The sequence below is a fragment of the Erithacus rubecula genome, assembly GCF_903797595.1.
Source record: "Erithacus rubecula genome assembly, chromosome: Z".
Lineage (NCBI taxonomy): Eukaryota > Metazoa > Chordata > Aves > Passeriformes > Muscicapidae > Erithacus > Erithacus rubecula.
In genome coordinates this window covers 8770983-8796913 of record NC_136661.1, presented here as the reverse complement: position 1 = coordinate 8796913, position 25931 = coordinate 8770983, and the positions used below count along the sequence as shown (strand labels likewise).

Here is a 25931-nt window from a genome sequence, read left to right as displayed (position 1 = left end):
CTCCCAAAACGTACTGATTGTGGTTGTACTGATGGGGTTGATGATTCTGAAGATGACAATGCCTGGCAATAAAACACATGCAAAATACTGAAAGTGAAAAAAGAAGAATTGTTGCTTTCCACTTATTTCTTTATTTGTTCTTCCCAACCAGATATCAGTTTTCTCTCAATATTTCCAGTGCATTTACCGTCAATGAAAAAAATTTAAAAGTGCAGGGATGGGGGGGTGGGTTTGGTTGCTTGGTTTTAGGTTTTATTTAGCAGTTTTTTCTCTTGTAAACATAAAAAAGATCTCTAACAATTTCCAAAGGAGGCAGAAAGAGGGGAAAGGACACTGGCAGGTGTAACTAGCAGTGGAATGTTTCCCTACAGCCTCCTGTTAAGCATGGTCTAGCATCCTCTTGTGCCCTACTCCTATTCCTTCCATTCTTAAATAGTGAAAACCCAAAAGTCATCCTCTTCTTGGCTCCTTACTGGCCCATCACACCCCCTGGACTGATGTCCCTGGAGATTTCCAGAGATCCTGGAGGAAGAGAAACATCTTGCACAAAAAAAATTGAACTACAATTCTCAAAACAAAACTACAATACTCACTACTAGACCTGCTGCCTAAGGCAGCCAGGCCCCGACCCAAAGATGAAGAAATCAGGGAGAAAAGAGAGTTGGTGCCCTTTTAGCACCCTACCAAACCCTGAAAGTACTTCTGCAAATGCACTTCCCAAACTCTATGGAGAAAGAACCATAATTATCAACATGCTTGAAAGGGATGTCTGAGGAAGAACACAGAGAGCAGGAACAGGAGTCTTTCCAGTAGCCACTGCTACATCAGAGGTTCCAATCAAAACCATTCCATGACAACACTGATTTTTGGTAGAGATTTCTAAAGCAAGAACGACATAGAAAAAGAAGTGAGAAACAGAATTGGGGGTCTTTTTACCCCCATTCAAAGTGCACACGCATTCCCACTCTTCCAAGTCCTCTTTGATTTACACATCTGGCTACTAGTGAGATTCCCAAGTTTGCTTGTTTCTATTCATTCTTCTTCATTCAATCCCCTTTAGCTATTTCCCTCTCCCCCACTGACAACCATTTGAATTTCCCTTCTTATCCCCCACTGAGTGTTTCTCTTGCCAAAACCACTGCCATTTAACAGCACTGCCAAGCAAACATATTTTTTTAGAGTAGCTTAAAACAATTCAGGGTAAGAAAAATATGATATTTAGCAATATAGTCAAATGAGTCAGGTTAGAACATATGCTGATTTTGACATTCAAATAAACCAGTAAACAAAGCTTTGGTGAACTTAAAAATTTCTGGCTGTCACCAAACTCTATTTCCATCCTTCTTCATCCCTCCCCACTTCCACTTTTTATTGCACACCCAACAGTCCTCTCATTCCCTTGCCTGCAATTCAATCCCATCAGATCTCATACATGATGCTCATTGGAGTCCTTTCAGGCCCTGCTGAGTTCAATGGCAAAATCCCACTGGATGTCTATGTGATGAGTGCTTTGGCCAACTTGAGTGCACAACCCAGAGATGGGCAAGGACAGCCCACAGTCCATGCTGCAGTCCTTACACAGGGCAACCAAACTCTCTGTCACAGAGATGTCTAAAGCAAGCAGAACTGATTTCACTGCAGCTTTTCCACAAACAAGTCAACTTCTTCAATGTGCTCTAAAGCAATTAAGACATACTGGGCAACAGAGGGTTTGTTCTTTCACAAACAGGCATCACAACAAGGAATTTTTCTTAGTTTAATATAAGATGATCCTGTGCCCAGGACACACTTCACATATACACACGTATGAACACATGTGTGTATATCTACATATATATGTATATCTACTCATTCTTTTTTTACTTTAAATGCAAATAAGATGTATGAGAAAAATTATTCAAATCCATTTTTCATCACCTAAAACTTGTCCAAATCATATGCAAATTTGCCACTCTTTTTACCATCTTAGCTGCTCTAAAAATCTACACTACTAACACTCCTAACAGTACAAACCATGGCCAAAGTCACTTGTTCTTCCAAGAGGACTCAGGATCTGATGCCGCTGCCCAATCAAGCATCAGAGAATGAGCAGGTCTGAAGCCAGAGGGCCTGGCTTCTGTTTCAGCTGTCTCAAGAAATGCTGTGCAAATTATGCCTTAAAAGGAAAAAGCATTTCAGGAATAAGAAAAAGAAATATCAGCTATCATTTCAGGGGGGAGAACTTCTACTTTGTCAGCTTCTAAATTAGTTTATGTTCTGTCCAGATGGTATAACTGGAACAAAAACAGAAGCAAATGCGGCTTTCATACTAACAAACCATAATCACTCTCCAGTGACTCCACTCACTCCTACACTGAGATACAGTCCAATACTTTGGTCTTGCTTGGCAAAACAGATCTGAACACATGGGCACTACTATCCCACATATCTTGCATTTTTGAGCAAGGTAAAGAGTGGTACAGTGCCCTATTCTCAAAAGCACTGAAGTTAGAATGACTGAATACTAAGCGTTTTGCTACTAGTCCCAATTCCCTTATGGAGCTCTTATACTCCCTGTATGGGACAGTGAGACAAACATCGTTAAATAGTTGCAATAAATGTATTTGGCATAACACTAACTAAAGCCATAGATAACTGATTATCTATTGCTGATTTAGTGAGAGGTAATAAAATGATCTGCCAGCTTCTTATGTTAGAACTGTCTCTGAGTTTACATCAGCTCATTTCCCTCTAACACATATCCCCTCTATGCACACATATCTATCCCGTTTCTTTCTGCACAAAGTGGATCTTCACTTTGCAGCACCAAAATCTGCATACAGAATGCTTCCATGTGGGCTGTTCTGAGCTCAGCCCTGGACCAGAGGCCAGTGATGTCAGATTAGCAGTCTCTGCCTGGCACAGCAGCTCCCACTTGCAGAGCTTAGTTACTCATAGTATTTTCCAGCTTGCTGTGCTTGCCACGAGCCTATGCCTGCACGTTGCTCTTGCAGCTTTCAACAAATCTTGAAAATAACTTTTCAGTGCAGTTTCAGCCTCTCAATGTGCTGCCTAGCACATTTATATATTCTCCTACCAGGCCCACAACTCACTAGGGCATTAAAACATTTCTGCAGACTTCATTCCACCTTCAATCATATATATGGGTTCAGTCACATATGTTGGCTCTACCAGATAATATTTTCAAGGTGGTTGTTTCTACAGCAGCTAACACATTACTGAAAAGTCCTGGTATCACAATACTGTTGGATAAACCACCTATGTCTGCTAGAGACAAAGAGGTTCCCTCTCTGACATAGGTACAACTGTCTGATCTTTCAGCAAGTGTCTCTGCAATGTCAATTACCTTCACTTCTTCTAAAGAAACTGCCTCTGTGTAACTGACATGACCCTATCTATCAGTAGCTTTTGGGAAGTCAAAATTCTTAATTCTTTCTTACCTATGCCTGACAAGACACAATCTTCATTTTCTTTAGAAGGAGTCCCAGAGTCTTGGAAAGGCTAGAAAGAGAAAAATTTAGCTGTATCTACGAAGACAAATAGTTATATTTATGCTTAGTTGTAAACTGTGCTATAGGCTTTCAGAATTCAGTTAAAACACTGTCAAGCAGCAGCCACTTCATTTTAGCCATTCTCATAATTGTAACTGATATGGCATTCTAACTCCATATGCAAATGAATCCTAAGGACTCAAATCCTAACCATAAACAAAGGAGATACCAAACCATATCTTACTTCTCTTGCAAACTTCAATTTTCAGCCTGTTTTCCTCTTACAAAGTTTAATTGTGCTCTTACTAGCCAATATAAAATGCTCAGGAGGAAACAGGAATATTTTCTAAGATTAGAAATATTTCTAATGCCTGAGCTATTCATACCTGTAGAAATACCTCACTTCATTTAATTCATTTTAAGTTCATTATAGCATTTCTGCCGGATCAAAACAAGAGACAATCAGTATGGGACCAGAAACTTTTCACCCCAGCAGGACTCATGAGCTGCACCACTCTGCTTCAACATGCACTTTCAACATAAACTCCAAAATGTGTGCATACTGCTGATTTAATTCTGAGATGTCACAGATTAGCAGATTACAATACCAACATGTGACTTCCAAACAAATGGTCAATCTTCTGCACAGCTAGTAATAAAAATGTTAAAGGCCCAAGCAACCAAAAAAAAAAATATATAGCTTTAACAGGTCACCACATTTATAAAAATTTCCTATGTGTCAGTTCAGCAATATTCCACTACATTAAAATCTTATTAAAAGAACCCAAAACAAACAGTATTGGTATTAATATCACTTTTACCAGATTTACCTGGTTTGACCAGATATTGCTTCTCTCAATCTAATTTACTATTTTAGCTGCATACCCACTGAGATACTAATCAAGCTCCTGTTTTAAAAGGTATTTAAGAAATACCAATGCAAAGATGTTCAGTTTTGTAAGCAAATACATATAAATAAAAAGCAGAATATAAGACTAGAGATCAAATAAAACTCACAGAAATGCAATTGTAATGGCACTTCTCACATATTTTGGTCTCTCCAAAAAGCTGTTTGGATACTGCAAATTCCACTGTCATCTACTTGGAGGCATCTTTTGCATCAGGCATTACTAGCATTAGTCCAGTTAAGGACTCACAGTTACCCAAAAAGTCTTTCTCAGACTAACTCCTCAGATGTAGTGAACTATGCTGTCTCAAAGATGAAATTTATGCTGGACGTAAGTGTGGTGCTAACCCCAAACTGGCATCTGCAAGCTCCTCAAAGGCAGTAAGCTTCACCATAAATACAAGACGTTTCTGGTCCAAAAGCAGAGCTTGCTTCTGCAATCCAGATTTTCAGCCCACAACTACATAACAAGCTCTTTCAAATAATAATTATCTACACATGTAACTACTCCTGCAGCCTAGAAATAGCAAAAAATGTTGCCTGGCAGGCTAGAATTTATTTCTTAGCTCTGGTAGGTGCTCAGATATGCATGCAAAGACTGCTGCTTCTCAGCCTAAATAAAGTTTAGCTATTGGTAAAAGATGAAATCTGTACCTTCATATCATCCTGAGACAACTCATCAGATGCCAAGCTCACAGGACCTGCAAGAGCAAAGATTGCTGCCTTTAATAACAAGGAAATTCACTTTGGGTCTGCTTTGTTTCTTCTGCCTGTCTCTCTCCTTTTTCATGTAGGAAAGGGGACACAAGAAGGCAGGCAGGCCAGAACAATGGACACGGGCAGCGCATGCATCTCCCTGCAGCAGCGATCCCGTGGGCAGCATGCAAGCTGGATGCACAACAAGTGCTGTGTTATTGTCACAGTTGTGTTCCACTGATTAACCCTCACACGTTCAGAAAAGCAGCACTTCCAGGGCTGTGCCTCACACCAATGCCACAGAGCTTTTCTTCTGCAGGCATGTCATGCATTTTCTGAAATTAGACTTTGTATTTTTAACCCCAAAAGTTAAAAAAAAGTCTTCACTTCTCTTGCTTGTTTTTTTGCTTGTTTGTTTGTTTGTTTGGGTTTTGGTTTATATTTTCTTCCAAGGGATGTGGAGAAGGACAGACTAATGCAAAAAAAAAACACCAAAAAAAAACATTTCCCACACTTCTCAAGTTTTACCCAAATGCAGCCTGAAGGACTACAGTGAAACAGCAAAGAGTAATTTGGATACAGGAATGTAAACGAACACAAACATCATTCATGCTTCCAGGAACGTTATTATTTAGCAAACATATTTTTAAATACAATTAAACTGAAATTATATAGACAGAGTCATCATGGTAAATATGCTTCATCTTATACTGAATGTTTCAATTCCAGGTTCATATCTGTTCTCAGAGACCCTTTTCACTTCTCCAGCTCCAGCAAACACTTAAACTAAGTATGCTCAAACATTGGGTGCCTTGAGGTATATGGAGTTTGGGGATCTTTACTGCCATTGAACAAAACATACACTCAAGTTTAAAAAAAAAAAAAAAAAAAGGGGTTATATCAATACATCTTGGGAAAAACAATTCACAGACAGCTGCATGTTAACCTAAATAACACAATCCTCAGCAAAAAAGAAACCCACCTGAGCTGCAGCACTCACATACATATATCTTCCCTTGGTTTCTAATACAGCTCAATCACAGAGCACAAAATCCCTGGTGCTGTCAAACTAAACCTTTCACACACCACCCTTCAACTAGTAGGAACACACTATTTCTTCTGTAACTGTAAGTGGTTTAAAGCTTCCATGAGAAGTCTTTTTCACAGTACTGACATGCATTTGACATTATGATTATCCAGTTCCATAGTTCTCAGAAGTAGAAAGCCATCTTCTCTAGATGATATATATTTTAGCAACAATTGGCTTATCTTCCAAGTAACAGTATTCAGCCAACTCATGGGCATGGAATTTCAAAGTCAGAAAAGGGAATAGAAAAGCACAAACCATAAAATCAGCCAAAATACTACCTATTTTAATTTTTATTCTTCCTCCTGTTGGGGTAATATATCACTCCACATACTTGAATTTGAGTTGCTGTGCGAGATCAAGCCAGCAGCACCACCTTACACTGACCCACTGCTTTCATATGATGGCATTTCACAAGAACCAACACATGGCTGTATCACCTCTTCTCATTAACATCTCAGGGCTTCTGAAAGCATTGGGTTTTAATCTTGACTGCTGATCTTGACTTCAGAAGTGAGTCGCTACTACTCCTTTGAGTGGCAGCAGTTTTAAAGTCTGAATGGGATACTTTCATGACATGAGTGTGCCAAAACAAAGTCCTAAACTTTGCAGACACTTTATAAAGGAGTTCAGGGCATGCAACTCAGAATGTAGTAAAAAGCACAATCATTTCATATAATTTTTGCTTCCAGCAACACCAATTTAACTCAATCTCTAACAAAATTTTTTGATCTCTTGAACAATGGCAAATGGAAATTGTAAGCCACTAGTCACCAGTAAGCACCATTCCATGATTTGTCATTTTTTTCACTTGGTGGTTAGAAAACAGTCTTCCTTACAGGAATATGGTAACTGATTAAATATTGAGATATAAGAAGATGAAAAAGTTTTGTTGCCTAACACTGTACAAACTGCAGTCACAGACTTCTCATGTCTACAAGTATAGATATCACAGAGCACAAAACATGCAAGTATGTTTACTACAATCTGTTTCTGTTAGTCCTGAATACTTACAAAACATGCTCTTCCAGGTGTTGAAATGAAATTAATTAAAAATAAAAAAAAAACCACATGCAAAGTAACTCTGACGCATGAAGGCACAAAAGTGTATAGCTTTCACTGAAAACACAAATAGCTAAGTGTGCCTATGCCAAATATCTCTGCTGCTTATCAGAATTCAAAATGAGAACAGATGTCCTGAACTGGAGACTCTTCACTGTCTCTGGGCTATGAATACCCACTGGTGTTTGCATTCTGCTTGTGCAAGTCAGACCAAGTTAAAACGCTTTTTGTGAAAAATATCAAAGTAATCATCACCACTGTCACACTGGCCAAATGACTGCCACATACAGTGCTGCCAATGAAGGCTATTCACTTTCTATCCCCAAGGAGCAGCATAAAGATCATCCTGATCAGAGTACAGCACTCAGGTGAACACCCAGAGTAAATTCATTTTCACATTGTGTCACGAAGGTCATTGACAAATCCATATAAAAAATTCTCATTGGCACTTAGAAAAACAGATATATAGCTTGTAAATGCTAATAACTGCTTGTTGTTTTCCCTTCAAATTTAACTTCTAATGGCAAGAACATGCACAACATTTGTTGTCTGAAGACCTACAGAAAAGCTGGGTATAAAACTGTTCTATGAGCACTAGCAATGGCAGCATACACAGTTAAATACATGTCTGTGTCCCTATTTTACCCATTCACTTGAAGTTACTAGCTGATGCCCCTTGAATTAGTCCCCATCCTTTCCCTGCCTCTGGTCCTGGTCCTGCCAGCAGTTCATGCAGGTGTTCTCATTTCTGCTGCCCTCAAGTGAGGTTGTCTCCAGCAGACACTGAGAGCATGACTGAGCCTCCCACAGAGCTATCAGTTTTCAGCTTGTTGCTTTATCCAAATATACAACACCAGCCTCAGAAGTAAATTGACAACTGATATAAACTTTCAATTCATTCCTAAGAACCACATGTAAGACCCCAAGCCCCACACTTCTGATGCTGAGGAATGAACTGCTTTGTGATTTTCTCTCCAGGTCTAAGACATGCTTGCTCTGAGGTACCCAGGGAGGTATTTCAGTAATAAAAGAGCATTCTCACCAAAGCATAGTCCCACAATCCTTGCTGAGGTAAACTGCTCACCAAAATAGTGTCTAATGGAAACAAATGAGGATTTTGCCACATCTAGAAGTATAGGTTGGATCCCAAAACTACCCATACAAATATTTACTCGGCTTCTATTATATTAACTCATTAGCCTTTACTGGAATTTGCAGGAGAGTTCATTCAGTTAAACACTGCCCTCTCCTGGAACCACCTGACGCTTTTCTAGCTCTTAAAATGGAATTAAGTTAAGAATTTTCCAGTCACTATAAACTATAATATTTTGTGAACAGTTTCAGTCTGACATTGGAAAACCAACTCTCTGTAGGGAGCATCATGATTTACAAACCTCTTGTAATGTATGACTCGCCTATTCCACCAACAGGTCTCTAAAACCATATGAAACGTGATCTTTCTGAATGAGCATATAGTGTAAGAATCTGTGCCAACAGAGCCTTCTAGAGCTTTCAAAGATTGTAGCATTATATGGAATAAAAAAACTGTACCTTCTAGAGAGCGTGTTGTACTGCAGGGCATTTTTGGACCTTCCACTGTCTCAACTTCATTTGAATTAATACTCTATTAAAAATTAAAAAAAAAATCAAAATTACAGTAACTGTATTTAGTGCCCACGACATTTATCTGAAAACTCAAGAACAATATTTAAGACTAGCAAACACTTAGGTTATAAGCATTACTAAAATGACGGGGAGATTCCACAAGGAATATTTTATTGGCTGCCTTCCAGAGGAAACTGACAGCAATCTCTCAAGAGGGAAACCAGTAAAATATTTTTAACTACAGAGAAAAATCACCTCCTGCTTACAGTACACAAAAGATCTAAGGGAACAGATTTACCATTTGCACTTCACTGCTTACAACCTTCACTATGAGAAAGGCAGCACAGCAGCTTTGCACAACAGCTCTGTTCAGAAGTCTACTTTATGCTAAAAGCTTCCCTATAAAACAAGCAACTTTGATGAATAGGCAATACAAAGAGAATAAACTGGGACTAAACACTATCTACCTGATAAACACAGTCTGGAAGCCAGGAGACACTCCCCATGTTTGTGGTCCCTGGCCAGGCTGTTCCCTCGTTTAGATATGCACCAACTGTATCACTGCTCAAAAGGAAGAGGGGGCTGGGATACAGACTCCTATCTTAGAAATTACTCTCAGAAATTAAAAACAAAGTGGGAGGAAGAAAGAATGGATTATTTTGTGTCCTTTCATCTACTACTCTGCTTGCTGCTAGTCTTTCCCTCTAGCAGACTGCCTGCGTATTCGCCAACTACCAAGAGCTGCAAACAGGGAAAAGACATGATAACCTGAACACAAAACAAAAAGCCAGGGATAACCCTGGGCTGAATACTGCAGCCAAACTAATTTGAAAGCCATGAAGCCCCACCTCATTGGGGCAAGTTGCATTTTTCTCTGCTTATCTCTTGCTGTTTCCCAACCCAACACCTGTCAGGCAGAACACATCAAAAGAAAGTTGAGAAACTATTAAATCTGCCCATCACCAGGCAAAAGAAATTACTTAAATGATCTTAAGTGACCTAATAATTTTGGATTATTATCCCGGCTTGACCTTTCTGGTTTCTTTTATTACCCTGACACATTAAAAATGTGTCCATCTGTCCCCAGATCTCTCTTCCTCTCAAATCCACAAATCCAACACTATATACCACCAGAACTGAGACAAAGCTCCCTTTCTTCAGCTCATGACTTTCTGACTCAAGCATAAAGTAGCAATGTGGTCATTTATACCATCTCAAGACACCAGAGGTTCAGCCTTAGTGAGCTGTCAATAAAATGAATACACCAGGACAGTGAATTCTACCTCTATTTTAAAAAGACTATGTACTGTGAAATCTCTAATACCTACCAAAATTTCCTAATTGTCTCTCAATGCTCTGGATACAACTGAAGAGTTCAAAATTCTTGTTTGAAACAGAAGAAAAATTAATTTTACCTTTCCTTTTGGACATAATGCATTGTCTAAAAACAACAGGTTGTGTATAAGAAATTAACTGAATAAACCATATGATCTTCTCAATTATTCTGGTCTATTTCTGCTTGATGCTGCAACACTGATGCTGGAGGAGGGGAATAAGCTCCCCACAATAGAACATAGACTGCTGCAACTAGAGGAAAGGCAAAAGAGGAACCTACAAACCCAGGGCAGTAGGCTTTTTTCTGAAAATACTAAATGCAGAATTTTGCAGCCTTTCAGAGTCTTTGTCTTTGAGAATACCTACATTTTCTTTTTCCATTTCAAAGACTGAAAAAAAAACCAAAACCTTGCTTTGTGAGTGTAAGAAAAAGACATTCACATAAATAATAATGCATTCTTGATTATAATCTTGGTTTTCCTTTTGAGTTCATTATTTTCTCAATAGAAAAGCCACACACAAATAGCAGGGATTCTGCAAGCTACAGATAGTAACATTTTTGTATTGGAACAAATCAAAATCCCAACAATATAGTTGTATGAGATTATACATAAGGACTATACAGTATGCTACACCCTAAGTTTCTACATTAAATATAATATATAAATCATTTTTGAAGTTAAAAATGCAATAAAGGTACTGCAAGGAAAATCAGTGCACAAATGCCAAAACTAGAAGCTAACAATTTAAAAGAAAAGGAAAATTTCAAGACCAGAAAAAAGTCGCCTTTTAGTGTATTTTTAGCTCACTAGTTTCATGCATGTTGTGAAGTCTCAATCTAAACACATGGGTAAGCATCTGTATTGCTCTTAAAGAACTTATACATTCTTTATTTTATTGAATCAAGAGATGTCCTGAAGGATATGACAACAATGCTTCAGGATTTTAAATTAAAATAAGGAAAACCAAACTAAACTCTGTAGCAAAAGTCTGTAATCTGTATTTCTGCTGTAAATAATAGACCAGGGTTGGCTCTTGAAAAAGGATCCCAGGTATTACACTACCAGAAGAATGGAATTAAATTAAATATTTCAAAGTACAAACATGAATACAATGACAATTGAAGACACTGAGATTTCAGGGAAATTCACTTCCTTTAGAATCCACCATGATTAAAAAACAATTTGGGAGGCAAAAGAAGCTTTGACAAAGTTCTCAACATCTCTTACACTCCATCTTCAGACATACAATGTGCTACACCTACAAAAAATATAAACCACTACAGTAATCATGAAATTGTGCTGGTGATCAGTGACACAGCAGCTTGAATTAAAATGCTACTCAAGGAAAACAAATCCAACCTGAAAACTCTACAGCTGGAAAATATGAAGAAAATTCGTGGTACCTGGTAAAGAAGAGGTCTGTCCCAGAAGTATTTTCTGAAGAGCTGAATGTCTGACTCCAGCAAGTGCTGTGCAGTGTGGCTGAATGTCAGCGTCAGAGCTCCAGATGAATGAACAAACTGTATGCAGGCACCCTCGCTGATCTCTGCTCTTGCAATGCCGAGAGGCTGGCTGCCCTGGGAGCTGAAATGACACACTCCTTTAGCCAAAGCAGATGATCTCTGAGCAGGTAGAATGAAAGCAGGGCACAGTGACCTGCAGAGCTCCTGCTGGCCTTCAGCACAGCCCATCAGGAACCCCAAGGCACCCACTGCAAAAAAACAGGGGCAGGCTGGGCAAACAGAAACCTACCAATTACTCTTTTCAGCCTTAAGAACACAGAGGTACTTCTAGCTATCAACTGGGAAAAAGCAACTCTAGCTCCAGACAGTTACTCACTACTAAAAGAAGCCAGAACAAGCAAGCTGTGACAATACCTATTTCTCCTTATTGCTGTAAATGAGCAATAGTACCTTTTCCTGCCAATGTTGCCATATATAGCAGTAGGACACAACTGGCAGCTAGCAGGTTTGTTATCCCACAAGAGTGGAAAACAGAACATATCTCAAGGGAATACAGTATTGTTTGGACATAACAAACAAATGAGACAGTCATAACATAATGTACTGTACCCGTGTTGTATTTTTTTTTAAGCTGAAGCACGGGTAAGTGTCACATAAACTACAGGCTGCATGGAGCCAGAACTGAAAGAGCCACATACCAAAATAAAATTACAGCGCAATTCTTGCATATTTCTATTTGCAAAGAAAAGCCAAGACTAAGGAGTGTCTGGTGCTTACCATTTGGTATCCCAAGGCACATACATACACCCATGCAGCTCCTCAGGACTGTCCAGACAGAGCTCCAGACAGCTGAAAGGTGCTAGAAAGAACTTGCTCTTTAAGTCATTTGTCAGTGTGGCAGCTCTCTGGCAAAACAGAGTCACAACTGCAGCACTGTCTTTGCTGCTTGTTCTCCTTATTTGTTTGTTCAAGCTTCAGCTTTAGAGGGCTCACAAAGTCTGCTGAGGTTTTGTGGAAGTCAGGTCTTGGTCTTCACTTGTTAGTGTGTCAGGATTCAGCTGATATAGTGCTGAGAGAGTTACCTGATGGCAGTTGGTCCTCTATCAATTAACTCACTATTAATTGACTTCAAATGTAATGAAGAACACAAATAATAAGCTTCCTTATTTAAATTTACCATTTAAAATAATAATACTGGCAAAAAGCAGCAGAAACCAGCACAAAATATGCAATTCTCTCCAGATAAATAACAGTACTTTCCACATCCCTTAAATGGCAAGACATTTTCATAGAAAAAGAGCAATTATACTCACTTTGTAAAGATCTCAACAAGTTTGGAGTGTCCATTTTGTAAAGCCAAATCTAATGGTGTAGCTCCATCCTCATTAGGTAATGCTAATGCTGATGACCCTCCAGGCTGGGCTGCCAAGAACAGGGAAAGTTTAACCAAGCCCAACTTCATCACAAGGTGGAGAAGAGTTTCCTTTTGTTCAGGCTCTTAAAAAACACACAGCAAGCAGATTAAAATCATCAGTGGCAAACCCCATCATTTTACTTGCAGGTAAACATCAAAAGACACTTATTATCATCTGCAGAAAAAACACAGCTCAGGTTCAAATCCACAAAATTCTTTTGGCAGCAGCCTTTAGGTCTTCCACTGAAAACAGCAGTTATATATTTAATTGCATATGCAGAGCTAAAGGATATCTAATTTCTTCCATTAAAGAAAATGGAATTAGATAATCTTATTTCTCTCATTCTCTGTATGTAATATGCCATTCAGAATAGTAAATGCCCCAATGGGAAAGATAGTTAAAAAACAATTTTCCTGAAAATTGCCTTGCCTCAGCAACACAAAACATCCAGCAGCACAGCCAAGTATCTAAACTAAAAAATAAAAAAAAGAGAAAAAAAAGGGATATGATTTCTCAAGGCAGGCTGCTTATCAGGAGTAAGAGATCATATAAGATATAAGCTTATAAACTATGAAATAACACACACATATGTAGAAGATGCTGCATAACTCCTGCTTATATTTTCTCAAAAGGTGCCAATCGTGCCAATCCTTCCTCTCCTCTCACCTTTTGAGCACATAATCATCAAGTTAAAGGGGACAAAGTTTAAAATAAGAGTACACAACCATGACTTAGTCACTAGATGCTGAATCATCATTCACACCATTCCCTGGACTGTCTTCAAGGAAGAATTTATCTGCCTTAATATATATACTCTCAAACAAAAAGTCTCTGAAATTTAAAGGCAATAAATAAAATATTCTCAAGTGCCAGTTTCAAGTGCCACTGATATTTCAGTACAAAGTTAAACATAAGGGTCCTTCCATGAGGGTCCAGTGTTTAGGGACCCTTGCTCTACAGATTTCAGAACAATCAGCTAAAATATGTTAGCTTTCCAGTGATTTAAGAAATATTACTGAAATTTCCATTTCTTTTCTTTCACAGCTTCCTTTTACATAATTGAAGAAATTGCAGTAATTTACATTACTGCTGTCATATCTCTCTGGATATTTTAACAGGACAGTTGCCTTCTATGAAGCAGAATGTCTTCTCTGGGGACAATGGGGGAAAAATCATTAACCTCTTTTGAAAATGTTGGACTTAAGAGTGTTATTATATTCCAAAAAATTCTTTATCTCCCCATTTCATAGAGCCAGAATGGTAGAGAACTTAAGGAACTTTCCTTACCACTAGACAGGGAATATCACCGTAGGATCTCTGCTGGAGATACAGCTTTTGGTCTGAGTATTTGGTATTGAGTACTTAGTGGCAACATATCCAGATGTTTTACCTTTCCATTTCAAGTGGAATCAAAACTTCCAGATAGTCAAATCCCAGAAAAACATGCCATGCTTCCTTCAATAAATTAAAGAAATTCCAGGCATCAGAGTAAAAGGGAGCTTCAGGACACCGACTCTGGCACTGTAACAGCCAGCACACCTGTATGTAGTGTCTGAAAATCATTTTTCATTGATGCAAGGAGATGAATTCACCAATCTCAAGATGCAGAGAGAATTCTTTAAACCAGAATATCACTAGACATTTACCTAATATGTACCTAAGTATTTGTGGAACTCATATACAAAATGTCACTCCACTATTTTTTCAAAAAACTGTGTTCAGACTTCATGTTACTGTGGTTAGCCAACATGTGACCTGGTGCATTAGCCTGCCCATGCAACAATTCTCTCCACATGTTCCAGTCTTTAAATTTTTTTCTTGATCTTCCCAACCCAGATTATAGGAAAATATATGTCCATCTAGGCACAGGATATGCTGTAGGATCCAGGACCACATGGGGTGTCTTTTTCCTCCAAGGTCTACAAAGCGTTTCTAATTTCAGTCCTTGGAAATGGTGATCATTGCTACATTTTAGTTACCAATATCAATGTGAACTATGTGACATAGTTTAGTTACCAACATAATGTGAACATCTATGAAAGGAGAGAGCACTAATGTTTCAAAGTTTGCAAGCACATGCAGACTTTATGCCACTGAATTCAACTCAAATATTTGCTAAATGGAACCACGAGCAACATGGAATCACAGAGAGGCGATCAGAAGGAAACTTCAAAGACCACCTAGTCCAAAGACCCTGCCATGGATAGGGACAGATTCCAGTAGAGGTAGTTTCTCCAAGCACCATCTAACCTGGTCTTGAACAACTCAGACAAATTATTCTAATTAAAACACATGCAAATACATCAATCAATATTAAGCGCACTAAATATCTGTGGATGCAACTCCAATCCTCAGATTAAATGCACTGAAACAAAAAGGCAAGCTTTATGCTGAACATTGGCCTGTGGCCACTAGGTTTCAATGCATAGTGTAACAATGTAAAAAAAAAAAGCCAGATAAGCTTGCTGTGAGGATGATAAGATTAGGACTTGCACACTCAACAAAAAGGGAGTCCTTAGGAAGCCCTCTCCCTGATGAGGAATAGCCTCTCTGCTCTGACATTGCAGCAAATAAAGTTACTCCTCTGGCAGCCAAATCTTACAAACAATGCAGTATGAAAAAGTCTGCTGCACAAAACAGAGTTTAAAAAATAACAGTAATTAATCTTTGTCTTTTGAAACCACCATCTAAAACAATAACTTCTACTATCTCACCACGAATAGTCTAGTAACTGATCTTTATCTGCCAAACCTAACAACCTCCATCTAACCTTATTCTAAATTTGTTCATGGCCAGCTTGAATGCACGTGGCAGCTGAGCCACCCAGCAGGTTCACTGTCTGCTTTCAGCCCTGATGCACTCAGAAACAGCACTCACATTCCTCCCCATCCTTTACCTCTCTAGATGATGTGTTTGCTGGGCTACTCTTCCTACTAGTCCCACATGGCTTGCAAGGAGTGAACAGAAACTGATGACATAAAGCAATTACTAATAACTTCATGACAGTAAAATGTGAAATTCGAACTGCCTGTTCAGAAGGGCAAATGGAAAGGTAGGTATGCTTGTCTGTATAAGGATTTTTCACCACAAGGATGTGGAAGTATTGGGACAGATGGCCCAGAGAGGTTACAAACTCTCTATCCTTGGAGGCACTCAAAACCTGATCCTTAGCAACCTGATACAATTCCCAAGCTAGCCCTGCTCCAGGGACACTGGACCTGGTCACCTCCAGGGACACTTACAGCCAAAATGTGCTGCTGTTCTATTCCAGAATCAGCAGTATCAAAACAAAACAAAACAAACAAAAAAAAAAAAAGCCACAATAACAACAAAAAATGATGACTGATAATAAACAGACCTGCCTACAAAAAAAAAAAAAAAAAAAAAAAAAAAAAAAAAAAAAAAAAAAAAAAAGATATTTTCTTTAAAAGAGGGTAAAGTTTTAAAACAACAGGGGTTAGCAATTCTTTCCCTTGAGAACAATTAATTGCTTCAGTTCTCTTCTTTTACCACCTTGTCTTATACTTCCTCTCTGTGGCAGAACAAATGGCAATTTCCTAAACTTTTCACTTTATTTTCCCATTCCCTTGGGGAAGAATTCAAGTGTGGCATAAAGTCAGGGAAGAGGTAACCACAAAGAAAACACAACAGAAAGAAAACTACCCAGAAATAAACATAAACACACACACAAACACCCATATTCTGGGAAAAAACCCAACATAATTCAACTGCATTCTGTAGCAAGCTAGAACAAAATAACAAAAAAAGGGAAGCACAAGGCTGCTTGAACATATTCATATTTAAATGGTTAAAAATACCATTTAATTAAAATTGTATAAAATGCTGTTTTCTATCAATGTATAAACACATCAATGCACAAAAGAGCTCCTATGATTTGAGGGACACACTGCTGGCTAGAGTCAGCTACTGCAAGGCAGGTGGTGCTGTAAATGATATGCACTATCGAGTTTGTTTTGCATTGCATCCCAGTTTCCAGCCAAAACATTCTGTTTGGGTTACACAGAGCCAAACAGTCTGTTTTAAACATTAAAAATATCCTTTGTTCTTCCTTGCACCTGAATGCCTTCCTATGTTCAAAAAACACAAACTAAAACCAAATATTTCTCTCTGACAGAAATGACTAAGCCATTTCTGGGCTCTGAATCTCATTCATTTCCTGGAAGGAGACTAAAAACCTCAAGACTAAAAAGCAGGGGGAAACATCAAAACTGGCTGACAAATTCCAATTTTTCATGGCTTCATACTTTTATATATATTACTGCTATTTTTTTTTAATTTCTCCATTAGGAATGAGATTATTTATAAAGCCGTCTTCAGTGCACCCCACTGCTGCAAAAACCCACACAGATGGTTTTGTGAAGGGACATCAGGCTGCAATGCAGAAGTCAGGTATGTGACAGACCATCTGAGAGCATACCCACATGAACCACCTCCCAGAGGCTGCCATCAATCCTCCAGGAGAAAAGGAGATGAGAGAAGGTAAAGGTCCCAAGCAAAATGACCCAGAAGTTTTAGCAGCAGGAGGGTTAGAAGCAGGTTACTGCAGCAAAACACTCCCTTGAGGTGTCTGGTGTAAGACACTTATTTACAGAGCACCACCCTGCACCACACCAGCCAGGACACCCTTTCAGCCAGGAGTGAGCAGAGCTCTCCAGCCCAGTGCCAATTGAAGGCTGAGCTCTGGGTCACTCCACAGCTTCATATCTGTCTCTTCAGCAGCAGAATGGCTTCAGAGCCCCACTACTTTTTTACTGCCTTCAATAGGAAACTTTGTCTCCTGCATCTCTTGCAGTACTCACTCTCCTGTCACTCTGCACATCTGTAAGTGCTCAGTGCTTTTCCCAAAAAAAACCCTTAATGGTCAAAGGGATCTCAAATACCTCCTCTCTGCCATTATTACCACTGACTGAAATGAGAATCCTACATATGCTGGAAACCTATAGCTTGAAGCATGCTTGACAGTATCATGCCCCATGCAGGTTTCTGGGTCAGCAGCAGGCTCTAGAACACACTAATCTGCTTCACAGCACAGAGTCTAGCATCCTCCTCCCTCTGCCAGGCACACAAACTCCTATTGGGCCAAAGATTTATCTGTTTCTCTAACTGAATTCTCTGACCAAAATACAATTACCTCTCCTCACTAGTCTCATCCACCGTTCCCAGTGTTTTTCTAATTCTGTGGAGGAGAGCAGCCACTTCGCACTCCTCTCCATTTCTTTTCACAGTGAAAAAAAAGTAAGCTGAAGACACGGACAGAATTTTCTTTAATTTACATCACAACCATGATATGCATCAGTCAGGTCTGAGCTTGTGCACTTTAGAAGGAACGTGTGTAATACAATAAGTGAAAAGAGTAACTTTAATTACAAAGAAAAGGGTAGGGTGAGGTCTATAAAGTAAAAAGTGCCACAGAAAATGGAAAAGTGTCCCTCTAAGGCAGACTACAAAGCAGCACAGTTCAGTAACTCAGTTCATTCCACAAGACCAATCCCTAGAAAACAATTACAATGCGTTTATGAAATAAAATGTAAAATATCCTAGTTCACAGAAGAAACTAAACATTGTTTCCTTCTCTGTGACCCACAATTAGTTTTCTTAATTCAGGCTGTAACATTATTACTTCTATTAATAGTAAGAACCTAAAAGATCAATCTTCCTCTTGAAAATAACTGTAAATGGCAGCAAAGCTGGCAGCAACTGTTCTTCTTTGTTTAGCAGCACAGTTAAGTAACCCAGACAACATGAATTCACTCTCTTGGCAGCACCCCTAAAACAGCCAGAAACTGAGATGCCTTCAGCCTCTTGTCCATAAAGTGCACTACTTGTAAAGTGCTCTCCTGTGCTCCCATTCACCAGCTGAGAAATCTGTGTGTGTCGAGGATAAAAAAGCTGCAGGGAAGATGCTGAACATATGTCTGATGGTTCTTGGGACTGCCAGTACTAGAAGGCTGCCATAACCTGATGGTGTTAAGAAACAGAGTTATTTGGAAGCATTTTTCTCATTCAGATTAATTTTTCTTTCTCTCTTTTCTTTTTTTTTCAGTCTTTCCTTCCTCCCTTCCTCCTTGGCATTTTCCCTTTTATTTATTTTTTCCTTTTTGAGGTAAACAAAAATACTGTGGGAAAATTCTCCTTTTTTTCAGACAACATTAACAATTTATTTAGCTTATTATTTAATACTGATTGTTTCCATAAATTGAAAAATCTGGTTCAGAAGGAAAATATCCTTTATCAAAATGCAACAAGAAAATCAGATTCTCCCTCTCCTTCCTCTCTACCCATCCTTCCCCTTTCCTGAAACACACCAACAAATCAAAGTCCAAGCATAGCACCTTTATTGAGTCCCCAGTTTTCTCTAGCTCAAGATGCTGATCTCAGCATCTCACCACTCTCTGGGAGTGAGTAGCTCCTGTCACAGCTGTCACACAGGCATCTATTACAAGTGAGGATTACCAAAAGGATCCTGTGCTTTCATGTTTCTTTTGTGGAGCTTCCTATAATGTGGCAAATAACTCCTGACATGTTCAACTGCACTAAATTCCTGAGCTATTTGCAATGCTCCCTAGACAATCTCTTGGCTCTCTTTATCCAATCCTTCTTATACCTTATAAAAGAAATACAAATTTTTTTTCTTTAATTCCAAAACATCTATGAAATTTTCTTCACAGAAGAAATGCATTCTTCTACCTTTCAACCCCTACATTTCTAAATCCTCATAAAAATTAATTAGGTCAAAAACACCAGATGGTGCAATAGCCACTCAAAAGCATTTTTTTCCAACAAAAATATCCCTGCAGCTCTGAAAATTCAGAATTACAAAAGCATAAAGTCCTGAGTAGTGATGGATGGATAGCACCCACATCTTTTGTAACATTCATATTAAAAAGAGCATCGTGACAATGTCAAATGTCCAATCACCTCCAATCTTTGATACAAGGAGTTGTAGGGACAGCAGGTAGGGAAAGAGATTCTCATACTACTTCTAAATACTCATAAATTTCTAGATCCTGTTTCTCCCCCATTTTGATCTTTTAGAGCATGTAGAAAACTACAGGGATAGCCCTTGATCACCTCACAGCTGAAGGACTTTCACGTGCTGAGAGATCTGAAGCTCTCCTGTCTCAGTCCATCCCCTCGTCCCTCCCTCTCCTTCCCCTCCACGCCATCCCTCAGCCACAGCTAACCCTCAGCTTTGCTTGGCTCTCCTGGCTTTGGGGATAAAAACACAGCAATGGGGACAGCACGAGGAGGCAACTCCAGTCAGCTCTTCTCAGAGTCAGGAGAGGATCAAAATTATACTTTCAGAAAGGAAAGAGAAGGGATACAGAAGTTAAAGAAAAATTATACAGACTGCCTAGAGGACAGCAAAATAGATATCAGGCCCAGCCAAGCCTGGACCTCAAGAGAAAGGAAAATTCTAGCCTCCCTTGAGCTGAAGGAAAAGCTGTCCAGAAAGCTTTCAGGAGTCCCCATCGAGGGTGGCCCCAAGCACTGCCCAAGCAGGAGTGCACTGACAGATCCCACTGTAAATCAGCATTGCTACCAGGTCCCAGGAATTTGTTTTGTTTATTCAGAAACCAGACAAAAGGCCCTGCCTTCGTTTAAGGGCAGCATCTGTTGTACAAAAGGAGATGTCACATCTTGAAGTGCTACAGTGCCCATGAGGCAACCCCATCACAGTGTGCTGAAGACAGCCTTGTCTAACTCTTCTAATGTTCACACAGACTCTGTATGGCAATGGGGGCACACTCCCCAGCATTTTGGCTGCACTGACATTTTGTTTATGTATAGTTATTTAATCTGAAAAGTGAAAAAAGGTATGAAAAAGACATAGAAAAAAATACAAGATCTATAAAAGTCTTGCAAGGGCAGAATGCCCTTTTTTCTGTATAAACATTGCAGTACACCTGAAAATTAACAATGAGCACTACCGAAAATCTGGACAGCAGTTGCACTGGCAGAGCTTACTCTGATACCAGCTAAGATGATCTCTGACTCCCTGGACCTACAACACACCTAGGATAACCTTTCCCCACCTTTCAAGCAAGCAGATACCCAGCTGGCTATGCCCAAACATCTCTCAGCACCTCTGGAATCCTGCTGATGCTTCTAGGTTGGGTTTCAGGTGGTGAAAAGTGTAAATAAGCCTGTGAATAAAACTACAGCTGATTTCTTCAGGCTTAGATACAAGGTACTCACTGCTAAAACCCAATAGTTTTCAAGGAGTTGAACAAATATTTACTCCACATCAAAATGAAATTAGTAACAGCTTCTTTTTTCTCTCTTGTCTAGCCAATATTTGAATGAGACTTGGTATTTGTTTTTACATCTGTTAAAGGGGTTGTTTACAACAGACAGACAAAAAACATCCTTCGGATTTTAAGTTTTCTGTCATTAAGAATTAGAAATATATAAGATGTGAAAAAAGGCCTTACCAAAGAAATGAGCTTAACTGATGTGCTTTTATTTCCCAAGAGTTTGGATGCATCACTTTTTTCCATGTGAGTTTGGCTCACATGGAAACTGCCTCTCATCTGACTTTCAGAAAGTACTGAAAGGAAAACAGCCAAAACTACCAAATTTCCAATGAAAAACATGTGAAGCTATCCAGTATAACACAGTTTCCATCCTCTGCTATAAATCAACTGACTCTGCAAAAAATATATACTCTTCAGCAAACTCTAACTACAGCTTTTTTTGCAATGAAATCTGAAATTAGGAAAATCTCACCTGGTTTTTTTTTGTTATGAAGTTTTTCTGTAGCTTACCCTAATTTAAGTTTCAAACGTATTTTCATGCCACTTCTTCTACAATCAAAAAAAGCCACTTACAAACTTGTTTAATTGTTTTTTTTTTTCCCCAAGGAATTACCATAGTCATAAATGAAGGATAAACACTGACAGAACAATGCCAAAAATTATGTTCTCTGCACATCAGAATGCCTATAGTAACATCCTCTTCTCTGACTACACTACTATTTTTTTCTTCCAAGATAAAATATCTAACTTGGTTAGAATTATGACTGCAAGACTTCATGGTACAGTTCTTGCTCTTTTTGAAACAGACAGCTCTATTTACAAATAAAGAACTGCATTCACAGTGAATCAAGACAGAAAAAGGAGACAGAGTTATAATAACCATCATTATCCTTTTTAACTCTCTAGACACAAACCAAATCTCTGATTAGGCCTCTCACACTTGAAATTTTTTTCATATTAGCCACAAAATAAAGCACAAGAGTAGAGAAAATGGACAAAACAGTGAAATATTCAGCTCTGAACTGTGAGCCAAACCATTGTTAAAAGCTTTCTAGCTTCAAATAAAACTCTACCACCTGCTGGGCAGCTTCCAAGGATGTTCCAGGTTGAAGGCAACTTTTCATAAGCAGCAGCCATCATCAAGTCATTATCCAGTGATTGCAGATCTTTCATCCTTAGCCCAAACTTATCCAGCAGCTGCTTGTGACTAGTGGTGGTGACACATTCTGTGTGATCGACCAGAAAGCGAGACAACTTGCAGGAGAGATTCTCTCTGTAAGTGATGGGACAGCTGCCAAGGACCACAGGTGAGAAACCCACCATGTACATTAACACAGACACAGAAACTGCTTCTTGGTATCCATGGCCTGTAATTATAATGTAAATTAATCACTAACATCATCTATGTTCAGAAAATACATTAGTTATTTTCCATTCTCATCCACCTCTAAGAGCTGTGGCTGCTCATCCAGAATTATTTTATTCTTCCCTTTCATTACATTTATTTGTCTTAGGATATTCACCAAGCATTTATACTGATGAACTTGGATTTAACTAGACTTGAACTGACAGTCCTCCCAGTTATACCAACTAGATTAATGCTAGAACCCATCTTTTTAGGTGAGAGCTCTTTAACCACAGTGGAAAGAATTGAAGATTCTTGGGTAAGTATTAAGAAGAATTAGATGCTCATTAAAAGAGTGGGGTTCTGGCCTGAAAAATGAATTCTGAATAATACATCAATTCATTTAAACTGATTTTTTATTTTCCCAGGCCAAAACCCAGAAGCTTTTAAATAAGGCACTCTTCAGGATCTCGGCAAACTTGATTAAATGTTGTATCAATTCTGTAACTTATAGCTGGGACCCTCAAAGTTCCAAGGGAGTTTGTCCCTTTAACCTCTTCAGTACTTTGTCTTTCCCTCCTACTCCTTTGACATTTAAGGAGGGTGGATGCCTAAAATGAGATCCCTAAAAGAGGTGCAAGCTGTACCTCTCACTGGAGAGTTAACCATGGTGTACTAAGTGTACAAGTTTAAATTTTCAAATGTACTCCTAAAAACTACAAATGCATGTGCAATCTAGTAACTGCAGAAGTAAGCATGTACTTACCTGAACTGTAATTGTTTTTAAAGTGCTCTGTCTTCCCTTGTGTGCAATTTGGCTACCATAAAATAGCACTAGCATCAGCAGGAATAATAATTTAACCTCACATTTTATTTTCATGGCTTTTGTCATGATTAAATGATGCTTGTAGCCTTCTGATTTTGTTATTACCTCAGAAGCAACCATTTAACAGTGTTATAGAATACGTTAGCATCTTAAAAAAAAATTAAAAACAACTTGGAACAAGCCTAGCATTACATTTTCTCCAGCTGTTATCCAAGACAATTATTTAGCATTTACAGGTTCAAAGGATCCCCTATGTAACAGCAATGAACTTCTCTTTTTCATGCTCTGCACTTATTTTCAATCTAAATCCCCTTTAGAACAATAGAGAAAACAAGGAGATCCTATTGCACAGGTACACCATGTCTTACAGCCTCCTACTCACAGAAATGGAAAGGTCACAAAGCACACAAAGGTGACAAGCAGGGTTTATGTTACACCCATGAGGGAGACTAGCCCCAGGCAGACAGCCAGCTGGGAGGCAGCACATATGTGCCTTGTGTGCAGTGAGCACCCTGGAACAGTTTCCAGGCACTTCTGTCCCACGTGCAGCTCCAGCAGAGCTCTGAGCATCACAGGCAGGAGGGTCCTGCAAGCCAGGCTGGCAGCTGCACCAACGGGAGGGCTCAGGAAAAACAGCACTTTTGCAGGTGCTAGGATTGCCAGAGGCAAACATTTGTGGCGTGGGGTCAAGTCACATTTAAAATCATGGCATCCCTGAAGACTGCACCCCCAGTGGTGCAAGTCCAGTGAAGTTTAATTTGATACTGTGTTGGCATGGATTGCTATGAAAGGCAGGATCATCTAAGGCTGCATCCTAAAGGCCATAATTTAAATCCCTGCATTTTCTCCATTACAGTGACATAAAACTGTTAGATTAAACTGTCCAGCCATGCCCAGCTTTAAAATGGGGTTGGGGTAGAGCAAAGAGTGGAAAAATATAAATATGAACTAAGGCTCACCTGGAGCTGTGGACTGAAGGCTGTTGTCACTAACTCGCTCAGCAAACATTATGTGTCTCTTCAGGGATCCATCATAAACAAAGTAAAACTCAGCATCCTCTGGGAGATAAATGTCTTTGTCAAATTTTGCATGTATAGTCACCTGTCCCTGAAAAATGAAAAGTGCATTCTGAAACATCCAATGACTTTCTCACCTTCAATAAACCCCCTGACCTATAATTCAGGTCTGAGTTCATGGTAACCTTTATAACTCTGCTTCACAGAGGCTCTGATACAATGACAAATCTTCAGTTTCCTACTTCCCCTTAGAAAATTACATTGTTTTTATGCCTGCAAAAGCAAAGCTGATTTTTAAAAATGTGTTTTAAATCATGTACTTCAAGTAAATCCTTTCATCTACCCCACACACTGGCTTTTTATAATAAAACTGTCTTTTTCTTTAAAATGCATCAGAATAACCTGAACACAAATATTTTGTTATTTACAAAAGCAAGTTCTGTTATAAAAAAAAAAAAAATCAGAAGTGGTTTAAATTACCTTTCACTTAGTTTTCAAAATGAAGCACCAATGCAATTCTATGAATGGTTTCAAAGAACGCTAGCTCCCAGGTATCTATCTGTGGGTTTCTTTATACTAAATAGAAAGCAACCAGCCAAGAAAAACCTGTCATACAATAGCTTCAAAAAAGAGCAGGAAAGGGATCTAAGAAGCAGCAAACAATAACAAATGTCTGACAAATCTGAGGGAGGAAATTTAGATCAAGCTGCATTTCCTTGAGGAGGAGGACAGTGTGCCTCAGCACAGTTCCTGACTGACACAGTTATTCTAAATAAGGCAGAATTGCCCCAACATCTGGCAGAAAACATGCTACAGAAAAATATCTGGGCCATATTCCCAAAGATGGCTGCCCTGTTCTCTTCAAAACAGTCACCACAACACTGACTCCACCAGCTCCATAAACAAGTCTTGTAAAAAACAAAGCACAGCACAGTAGCACAAATAATTCTGTGGCTGAAATCCACACTTAAGCCTCTGACTGTCCTTACCCTGTTCATTATAAGCCAAACACTTCACTGCAGTGTGACTCCTGCCACCCACAACAACATCACATCCCGGCCTGCCGTCCCCAAGGACATCTTTCTCATCATTTGTAACAATGCAAATTCTGCATGTGTTTTCCTCTTCAGTGCAGACCGATCTAATGAACTAGGGTGAAGAGGCAAAGGCTGGTTTCAAGCACAAAATCTTCCTCAGATAGGACTGTTCCCATAAGAACAGATGCAAACAACATTCAGGAGCAAACACGTCTGTCATCCTCAAACACTGACAACACCCCTCTTTTTAGTGGCCTGCAGTGTTACTATAGCTGCAAAATGTTTTCTCCTATTTCTCTTTGGGTTTTGCACTACTATAAGCAATATGTATTATTATCATCATTATTATCATTATTATTATCATT

General features: G+C 39.0%; 1 protein-coding gene across 14 annotated transcripts in view; it reads right to left on the bottom strand.

Moving 5' to 3' along the window:
- The window catches only part of ARHGEF28 (Rho guanine nucleotide exchange factor 28), a 109284-nt gene that overhangs the window by 69961 nt on the left and 13392 nt on the right, over positions 1 to 25931 (bottom strand). For 6 of the 14 annotated variants that reach the window (XM_079329969.1, XM_079329979.1, XM_079329977.1 and 3 more), the window contains exons 2-8: positions 24473 to 24620; positions 22419 to 22709; positions 12962 to 13145; positions 11589 to 11769; positions 8795 to 8867; positions 5053 to 5099; positions 3441 to 3501 (exon numbers count right to left, since the gene is read on the bottom strand). In XM_079329969.1, the coding sequence (XP_079186095.1) occupies positions 3441 to 3501; positions 5053 to 5099; positions 8795 to 8867; positions 11589 to 11769; positions 12962 to 13145; positions 22419 to 22709; positions 24473 to 24620 (985 nt within the window). Of the gene's footprint in view, positions 1 to 3440; positions 3502 to 5052; positions 5100 to 8794; positions 8868 to 11588; positions 11770 to 11937; positions 12019 to 12961; positions 13146 to 22418; positions 22710 to 24472; positions 24621 to 24714; positions 24803 to 25009; positions 25113 to 25931 lie in introns of those variants that run through there. The other 8 variants (XM_079329981.1, XM_079329982.1, XM_079329970.1 and 5 more) reach the window with 7 other exon arrangements.